At 40.5% G+C, this 10,644-nt stretch overlaps 1 protein-coding gene across 1 annotated transcript in view; it reads right to left on the reverse strand.

The window, feature by feature from the left end:
• Positions 1-10,644, reverse strand: part of SHROOM3 (shroom family member 3) — a 135,111-nt gene that overhangs the window by 39,372 nt on the left and 85,095 nt on the right. The window contains exon 3 of the mRNA XM_018576175.1: positions 3,754-3,879. Coding sequence (XP_018431677.1) covers positions 3,754-3,812 — 59 coding nt within the window. The 5' untranslated portion in view covers positions 3,813-3,879. The remainder of the gene's footprint in view (positions 1-3,753; positions 3,880-10,644) is intronic.

Here is a 10,644-nt window from a genome sequence, read left to right on the forward strand (position 1 = left end):
TTTAATACTTTATAATCACGTAGGTTTTAAAAATAAATCTATGTGCGTGGGTTGAATTTTTCTTTATCCTCAATGTGGGTGGCAAAATGAATGGTGCTTATTTGTCCTCTATAGAGCAGCTTTTTTTATTACAAATTTGGGTTAAAAGCCTGCTTGAGTCTCAAAAAATAATAGCATTTATGATTTTAGCTTAAATATTATGTTCAGTGTTAAATAAATGAGTACATTTATTGTAGTATTGCATATACATTTTCATATTTGCCCATTGCAAACAGGTGAAGTTCCAAGTAAGTTTCAGCAGCTGCTGTGCTACATGTAGACCTGAATAATCAAAGGAGGGACATACACTCCTCATCCTTTTCCAGCTAGATAGCATTGTCTCAAAGTGACCCTGTCAGTAGTATATAAAGATAGGTGAATGGTATATAAAAATAGAGGGTGGACCTCTCCTGCTGTCTGCAGTGCCAAACACCACTGTGATAAAGAAAAAATGCTGGCTGAAGTCTGCGAAGACAGGATACAGTACTGATGTGGGCATCGGCTGCAGGAACCAGTATAAGGTTTGGAGTACACAGGTGATCGACTCCCCAAAAAGTGTTGACTTCTTCACAGACTTCAGCAGGCAAGTCTTAATCAGAGCAGTGTTCAGCAGCATGGGCATCAGGAGATGGATCTTACTTGTCTTTATATATTGCTAATAAGGTCACTTGAAGTAAACCTGTGTGGGGAAAAAAAACCGTTGACTACCTCCAGGTTCCTGCATACTTCCCATGGGACCCCAGGCTGATCTGAAATGCAAATTACTAACTGCCTTCTTGGTCACTTGCTATTTGCCAATCCTGAGCTGCCTTATAAGCCTTACTATTAGGCCATCATTAATTGGAAGCCTTATTAACAAATAATTCCTCAATTGCATGAAGCAGGGCTAAATGTAGAAAAAAAACTACTCGCCCAGCGGCTGTGCTGCCCCTCTACTCCCTGCTACCCCAAGGCGGGGCCTCGGTGGCCTTGTGGGAAATCCGGCCCTGCACATAAGACAGCATAAGACAGGTCAGAAGATGCTCACTATTTTGAACTGCAGAGCACCATAATCTGAAGAGTTTAAAAAGGAATTTTAATACTTCTTACTTCCTGATACAGTACACTACTCATTCGTATTAGACAGACCTGCTCTGATGTGGCATGAATGTACTGATAACTATACTGTGAAATACTATAATGTAGGGACCTAATTATAAAAACATGCCCCTTTTCAAACCCTCACAATCCTTATTCTCTCCAATCCCACACCGATTGCCCATTGCAATGTTGCACAGTAAATTAAGCACAATTTTATGACCTCAAAATACTTAAACTTAATTATAACAATTACATTGATTGGTTTCCAAGAATATTATTATAGGGTTGATTTGAACTGTAAACACATGTACATAGGGAAACATTGTAACTAGGGATGCACGGAAATTTTGGTCGCCAAAACATTTCGGCCGAAAATGGCACTATGGGCAAAAACTCCTAGCTTTTCTCCACCCCACTGGGTGCCGGTCTGTGTCCCCTCCAATACCCGCTGCTCTCCCCCGCCTGTGTCGGCAGAGGCAGCGAGGATTGGAGGGGATACCTAGCTGATCCAGCTGCCAGGGTCCAGTGGGGTGGAGAGAAGCTGTCAAGAGGCCAAGTGTGAGGATGCCAAGCGGGGCAGTGCGGAAGGAGGGCTCGGCTCCTGTGATAGGCGGAGCAGTCAGGATGGGAAGCAGAGCACAAACACTCAGCGATCAGTACTGATCACTGAATGTTTCTAAATAACTGAGGACATAGTAAGCTAATAAAGTGCACAAAGGAAACTATTTTGCATAAAGAGCTATTTCTACAAAATATATCCTAGGAGTATATTCCACAATGCCATTGTTACACTAAATTATAAATGTTTTAAATCCAATCTATATATTTACTACGGGGATTAAAGTTGCTTCTTTCCTATCTTAAGTTTTAATTTATATATGATATTGGTTTTATATATTTACATTTCTTTAATAGAAGGACATATGCAACTACCCCCATTTAGAACATAATTCATAAAGCAACTAGAGAACTAGGAATTTTTCCAGATTATTATGTATGTCATGTAATGTCATGTATATAATGTATGTCAAATGGTATGAACATTATATATCAGGTCTTGTGAAGAACAGGATATGCACTTGCTCATTTGGGTATCAAGATGACAGTGATTTTACAGGAACACACTTAAAGTAAACCTGTCTTGAGAAAAATGTGGATGCTGCTATTGCTGACCTCTCCTGAAAATTCAAGTTTCCTAGTTATCACACTGACCTTCTTGCTTTGATTTGGTTTTGGTCTACTTTGGTGTTGATTTTCTAAAAGAATGCTGGATGTTCACTTAGCAAAGTGAAGTATACTAAATGATGTGAACCTTTGTTTACTTTGAATGCCCAATCATGACCGAGAGAGAAGAAAAAAAAAAACAGGATTTTTGCAGGCACTTTATTGGCTGATTAGAATGAACACAGTTTCTATTTATTTACTAAGAGTGAACATTCACTTGGCTAAGTAAACATTCTCTATCCTTTAAGTAAATCAATCTATTTTAATCACTGATTAACCAAATTTGCAGATAACACTTTTCACTGACTTTCCTAGTCTGTGTACCTGTTATGGGTTGGTGACCCAAATATTAAAGCAAGTGAATTAGCATAACAGCCAGGCAGCTAGAATTTTCAGGGGGAGGCCTACAATGGCTTTCCTCTATTTCACTAATCACAGTTTTAATTTCAAGTGCGAAAGATTCTGGATTAGTCTTCATGTGTAAATTTAAGAAAGCACCATTAGGAAACAAAGTGCATCATATTACTAATTTGAACTTAGCTGTAAACCAGAAAGTGACAAATCCTTATGAAAAGAGAGCTATAGAAGTTGGTTCTCTGAATAAGGGAACTCTTGGGCTGTTTTTTGCTAGGCTCAGATTTTGGGCAACTCATGAGATAAGGACACCAAAAATCACAGGACTCTGGTGAGCAGAGCTAGTCATACCAGATGAATACCAGAATAAAAGTAAAACACATTCAGCAGGTAAACTGTGTCGCCATAGTGACTTTAAATGACAAAAATTGATACTTTTCACTAGGGATGCACAGATACTTTTCGAGTACCAGTGCAGATACTTGGCATTTTCATGAGAACTACCAGGGTTGCAGCGGTTGCAGCTGGAACCTGGTTCTGGCACTCCACCACTGTCCTGAAATCATTAGTCTGTATTGTTTTAGAAAAACTGTCACATGACCATAAACAAAAATGTATCAGTACTCGTACTTGTAAGTACTCAGCAAGTACCAGTACTCGTACTCGCAAAACTGGTATCTGTGCATCCCTTTATTTATATTTATAAAAACAAAATCGTACATTAAAATATAGATGTACAAATCCCAGGAGCTCCGTGTGCTCCTTACAAATGACAGCTGCCTCCTAATTTTTGCATTTTTCTCTAGTGTAGTCTTGGAGCTCAAAAGTATCGGTACATGTACTCGTACTTGTACTGAGTACTGTACTTGGTATCTGTGCAACCCTACTTTTCACTTTTCAGTCTTTTTCACTTTTTTTTTTTTTTTACTTTTTTGTGATTGCAAAACTTCCATTACACTTGTACTTATAATATTATGATTTTATTTTTTAACATTAAGTAATAGCAAGCACTGATAATTGTTTTCTACAACACTAGGGATCATCATGTTTTCTCACCTCGAGTGATAAGCCTGGTGCCATGGAGATCCTAACGTTCCCTGAGATATTTGCATCATGCTGGGGTTGGGCTGGCTCTCCAGCAATTTGGTTGAATGCCAAGAATGGGGACGGGACTCACTTTGCCTACAGAAACATTAAAAATTAACAGAGGTTAGAAATACAGTGTATGGTCATGACAACTGCTCTGACTGCACTGGTTTTAGCTTGCTGATATTAAATCATATGTTAAAAACATGATAGACACACTAAAATGGCTATTATAATAACCGTTCTGGCTGGATAAACATTATTTGTTAATTTGCAAAACAATATATAGTTCATAACAGAGAAAATAAAAGGCAATAGTGCACAAAGTCCTTTATTAAAGCCTAAAAAAGCAGAGTGTTTTACAAAGTCTGGTTAGTTATATACCACATATTACAAGCATTGCATATTCTGAAGACCACTTGTACTATTAAATGTTACACATATAATACCAACCTACATTGCTACAACACATTTTAGGGAGCTATTCACTAATCTGCTGAAGGGTTAAGCCTTCGGCTAATCCTCCGGGCTCACTTTGGCTGCAGGAACCCTTCAGTTGAACTGCTGGGCTGCTGTATGGGCTATTCACAATTTACTAATTCACGAAACAGGAAAGTTGGGGGGACGAGCGAGCGCCTCCCCCCATTCTCACTCTATGAGAATAGGGGCAATCAGAAGAGAGTGAACTATCAAACATTTGCCTCATCCAGATGTTGGATCGGCTGAGGCGAACTTGTTCTTCTCTGCGGTTCAGCCAAACACGCTGTTCGGCTGAACCGAAGGGAGCCGGTGTATGACTGAAAACAGCCATACACGGCTGAAGTGAATAGCCCAAAGGGTTCTGCTCCCTCCACTTAGGCTCGGTTATTCACTCAGCTGGCTTTGGCAGCTCAATGAATAGCCCCCTTAGTATGGACTGCACTGACTGCTACTGCACCAAATTCACTAGGAACTCAAAAGTTTAATACTTTCTGCCTTCTTGAGGGTTCTTCCTATAGATTTCCTTTATTCTTATCCCAACGCCATGGGCATTTCCATATCCAAAAAAAGTAGGCACGTTCAGATACCAGTACCGATACTTGGTATTTTCATCAGAACTACCAGGGTCACAGAGGTTGCAGCTGTGACTGGGCCCTGGCGCTCCACCACTGTCCTGAAATCATTAGTCAGTATTGTTTTAGAAAAACTGTCACATGACAATAAACAAAAATGTATCAGTACTTGTATCTGTGAGTACTTGGCAAGTATCAGTATCAGTACCTGGTCTGGAAAAATTTTACTATCTGTTGGTCTTGCCTCATTTGCATATATATTTAACAGACATTATTTGGCACCTTTTAATTTGATCTAAGAATATATTTCATGCAGCAATTTGCACTCAGGGCAGACAACAATTCAGTTCATGCTTCAATATCCCATAGTGAAGTAGACATTGTCAGACAATGTAGGCAGACATATAGTAGAATTGTGATCTTTTGATCCCCTTCTGGAATGAAGTATTAACAACTTAAAATTAAACATGTTTTCCCACTGCCCTGGCCTCCCTAAAGGTAACCCTTCTATCCGTGCTCCTGGGGACTTTGCCCAAAGTAATAATAGTAATTCTAAGACACTGCCTACTTGATGCTAGTAATCTCCCAACATTAGAAGGATACCGTATTTTTCCATGTATAAGACGCTACTTTTTCATAAAAATGCTTACCTAAAAATAGAGGGGCGTCTTATACACGGGGGCTGCGGTTTTCGAAACTGCTGAAACTGCCGATACCACTGCAAACTAGCCTCACGAGTGAAACTTCGGATTGCAGAGACAAGATAACAGTTCTCCTCCAATCATAAATCTTTTGTACCTGACGTCAGCTGTTGCTGGGGAGAGCGAATTGCAGAGAAAAGATAACAGTTCTCCTCCAATCATAAATCTTTTGTACTTGACGTCAGCTGTTGCTGGGGAGAGCGTGTAGACAATGCCCAGAGCGGTAATGTCGGAGCATTCTGTGACCATAAAAATGTCAGAAAAAATACCGGTAAAGCGGCTGAATAAAGTGATGCTTAATATCATTTAAAATATTGATTTCTGAATTTTGGGTAAGAAAAGTTGGGGGCTTCGTGTACATGGGGGCGTCTTATAGACGGAAAAATACGGTACTTGTGCCCTGCCATTGGCAGAGTGGGCATGCAAAGATGTAATGTATAATAAGACCCTGGTGGCACTGGATTATAGAAAATACAACTCAGTCCAATTGACATGATTTTTTTGATGGCCCCAAGGCCCTCCTCAGCTTTCCAGCAGTTTGCTCAGAAATAGGTCCACTGTACCACTTGTTTTAAATCTTTTTAATATTACTATTTACTTTGGTCTAATAAAAGGCTTATAATGGTTTGTGTATTTATTTATGACTATAAACCATATGTAAAATTTATTGTAACCTCTGCTAACCTTTCCCCTACCCACAATCTGATACCTCTTCTATACATAATTTGTGTTACCTAATACTTTATGTATGTTTTCTTAAACATGTTAATTCAATTATTTACCCAAAGAATGAATGTAGACCATACTGTAACAGGCATGTGCCAAATCCTAAGGTTATGGGAAAGAATGGATCATATATACTGTTTAGCTTTGCAAACTTTGTAGCAATTTTGTTATGTTAAGACGTACCCTGACAAAATTACCTTTTTTTGTCTGGAATTCCTCCCCTTTACTCCCTGGTATGTGAAGATGCTTAGACACTACTGTGCTTACAATCTCATAGCCGTATATGCTGTATGCAGTGTCTGAGGCACTGCTGCTTGAGACTGCTAGCCGTATGAGGTCTGAAGTGATATTTGTGATGTCACTACCATGCAGCATACTTGCTGCAGAGGAATATGTACCTGGGTACCAGCACTGTATGTATATCCCTGCTTCTACTTCATTCACCCTGTAGATCTGTATTTTCTCTATCTCTCCTGTTGGATCTTGAGCTTATAACAGCCTCTATGCACAGAGACTGTTTGATAGGATAGTAAGGGAAATGGCATGAGTCACCTTAACGTGAAACTGTGAGGATATACATATGGAAGCTGCCACAGATGTTTTGTTTTTAAAGGTGCAGGCTCTGGGGGCATCACCCTGATCTTTGCTTAAAGGACAACTATGGGGTGTTTTTCCCTATAGTTCTCCTCAGGGTCACGGGAGGACATAAACTAACGTCCTTCCATGACCCAAAGCTCAGTATATAGTGAGTTACAGCTCGTGGTATAATGAGACCGCTGCAGCCGGGACGGATCTGTCGAGATCCACCCAGCTGCGTGATTGACAGCTGGCTCTGCCTATCTAGAGGCAGAGCCAGCTGTACCCGCCCCTCCCCCGTTCGTTCCTCCAGTCAGCGCTGGAGGATGGTAGCAGGGAGGGGGGAATCCCTGCGGGGAGCCGTGAGTGACAGTCACGGCTCTCTGCAGGGACGGGATCGAGAAGTGAGCGAGCGATGGTATGTGTTCGCTCACTTCCCGATCTATTGAGCCGACGTGGGACAGTTTAATTGTCACACGTCGGCTCGAACTATGAGGTTGAGTGAAAATCACTCACCTCATAGTTCTCCTTTAACTACTCAGTCAGTTAGACTTCATTGCTTCCACACTTGCTCCAGGTTACTGACTAAGTGTTTAAGCCAGGTTTAAGAGGATAGCCCCAAAGTCTGCACCTTAAAGCCCAAATGAACTTTCAGTTGATTTAATCTAAATACATTTCATGTGTATCAAAAGAAAAGGCGTGAAAAGTCTTACAGCTAATTTTCTTTGGAATGCAAGGATAGCCCTGTAGTCAGCAAAGCTCATGTTTCCTACTGACTACAGAACTCTAGCTCTGGCTCGGCAGGAACGTATCATACCTCTGCAGAGAGACCACTAGTTCCATACAGAGAGCAAGTGTCCTTCTCAACATTAAGGTAGCAGGGCACAGGCTATTCTGCTCAAGCTGTAGCTGCTTTCTAAAGAAAACAAACAAAGACTTTGTACACCTTCTGGTTTGATGCACCTTCAATGTCTTTAGCTAAATCGAAAGTGAAATTGGACTTTAGAAACAAGTAATGGCAGCTCCCATATTTCTATCCTCACAGGTTTCACCTTAAGAAGATGATTAGTCTACATGTGAGTTTTGTGTTTTATGGGGGTAATTAATTATCAAGATTTAGGGAGATAACAATGAACAGATCATGGGAAGAACTGTATGTATGCCTAGACAAATAAGGGAGCTAGCCCATGTCAGTAAAAAGAGATTGATATGTGATTGGAGCAAAGTGATATAGCTATTCTTTTCCTATTTATACCCATCGGCCCAAGAAGTCTATACATTTTGTATGCACAGTCATTCCCTTTTGTTAGAAGGGGTCTTTCAGCAACATTGTCATGCTTATTTGAAAACTGTGCATCGAAGCTTTTGCATGCAAAACACTGGAAGAAGAGGCACCAGTTACTTGAGCAAAAGAACTGAGAGCATTCTGCTATGTTAAGCAGAGATTGGCGCAGTTCTCAGATGCCACAGCAAGTACCCTGTGACACTGTTCACGGTAAAAAGTTATGTCTTTGAAACTAATGGAGATGATCAGGAAAAAGCTGATGCCATGGACAACTGCTCCTGCTCCAGATTCCGTCTGATTCAGTCTTAGTAAATTCCCATTCATGGATTTTTACCACACTTTTTCCACCATTTTCTGGCAGTTGGTTTTCATTAAAAAAACATGTAGAAGCACCTACAGTTTGATCAAATAAAGATGCTGCATTGATCAGAAACTACAAATTTTGTACATTCCAGTTTGTGCCAGAGAGAGTAATTTGATGTTTTACAGACCAAAACTGTAAGGGTTCATTCGCATAACACGCAATTTAACTTGAATCATGACCAGGGCTTGAAAAATCCACTCGTCTGCTCGTCTGTGACGAGAGGAAGGCAGAGCCCGACGAGCAGCTTCCCGGCCGGCCGTTGTAATTACACGGCCAGCCGAAAGCTTTACATTCAAGCGATCAGGCGTCTCTAGAGACGCTCGATCGCTTGTATTAGCAGCTGTCACTGCCATTGCCGGTCCAGAGATCAGCTGTGCCCGATGCGGCCTGCACGGCTCTGTGACAGGAGATCAAAGGGAGAACAGTATACGAACTCCCTTTGATCTTCTCTAAGTCCCCGAATGCAGGAAGTGATGTACATTACATCACTTCCTGCATTCAGTGTCACTCTCCAGTGAGAGCAATAATTTTAGGGCCATTAATCACTGATAATACTAAAGTGATGAGCAGTAAAAGCATTTTAAGCGCTGTTTATGGGTCTATGGGCATTTTTTGCGATTTTGCGGGCGCACGCAATGTTAAGGCTTGACATGTTTGGTGTCTATTTACCCGACGTGATCCTGACTTTAATGTTTTACTGATTATGTTTTATCAAAAATATGGGTAAGAATAGATGTTTTATAACATAACGTAGGGAAACTATGTTTTAAAAAAAAAAATAACCCCCCCCGAGGTGATTATATACCTCCAAAAGAAAGCTCTATCTGACACCCAAAAATGTTAACATAAATTGCAAGGCTATAGTCCGGTCATGCTGACTGGTGAAATTTTTGACTGACGGGTGAGACACCCTAAAATTTTTCAAGCCCTGATCATGACCTTCGTAATTCATGTTACAACTAACATTATAACATGTGTTACCGATGTCCATGGTGAGGCAGTCTAGGTGTGCATTGCAATGCAGTTAATTGCACTTTAACACACATTTACGTTGTGCTGCAATGTACCTGCTTTATAGAGCAACACAATCCAAAAATGCATATGCTCTGTGCATTGTGTTGTAAAACAAAAAAAGTGCAGGGACTATTTTTTATATGTATTTAGGTGCATAGACTGCCCATTCATTTGGAGTGGGTTGCTAACGCAATGCTCCATAAAGCATGGCAGCGTGTACATTGCAAAAAATGTTAGGGTTTGAAAAGACTCTGCCAAAAATGTAACCAGAATTGCTTAGTGCATGGAGTATGAAAACAGGATCTAAGATACCTATTTTATTAAATTTTTTAAAAGTACTCTGCGTAACCTGTTTGATTTCAAAGTACAAAATCAACTCATGAGATGTCACACCAACCCAGATTTCGCAGGAGATTGTGCTGAGTATTGGATATCCAGGTTTGAGTTCAACCTTGGTCTGATAGTCCTCTGGTTTTTCTGGGTTTACATCCCTAATCTCAAAACAAACTGGTACATTAGTTTGTTCTCCAACTCAGGGGCCCCCAACCCTCATGCCGTGGACCGGCAACAGTCCGTGGACTGTTAGGAACTGGGCTGCAGCCACCTCCGCCTCCTGTCAGATCACTCCACCCATCCACAGTACAGGGGCGGAGTGACCTCTTGGGTTCTGATGGCGAAGGAGACAAAGAGACGGCGAACGCGTGACAGCTAGAAGTCTGCCAGAGAAGTGTGTGTGGCCCTTAAGTTAGTGAGTAACCCTGCATGCTGCTGACTGTTTGTCTATGGCACTGAGGCTGAGCAATCATTTATATGAGAATACAAGTTACTATTCTTTACATTGCTGAGCAATGTAAGGAATAGAAACTTGTATTGTCATATAAAATAAATGATTGCACAGTCATATACAATCACTAGAAACTCTAGTAATTGTATATGACTGTGCAATCATTTATTTTATGTGACAATACAAGTTTATATTCCTTATATCGCTCAGCAATGTAAGGAATAGTAACCTGTAGGGATGCAACGATACAGATACTGGGCATTTTCACAAGTACTCATACCTGTAAATATGCCCATACCAAAAATATGTGTCCCCAATTCGAAGGGTCAGATTAACTTTGGAAATATATATATATATAT

Source organism: Nanorana parkeri, unplaced genomic scaffold, assembly GCF_000935625.1.
Source record: "Nanorana parkeri isolate BGI_ZX_2015 unplaced genomic scaffold, ASM93562v1 scaffold59, whole genome shotgun sequence".
Classification (NCBI taxonomy): Eukaryota; Metazoa; Chordata; class Amphibia; order Anura; family Dicroglossidae; genus Nanorana; species Nanorana parkeri.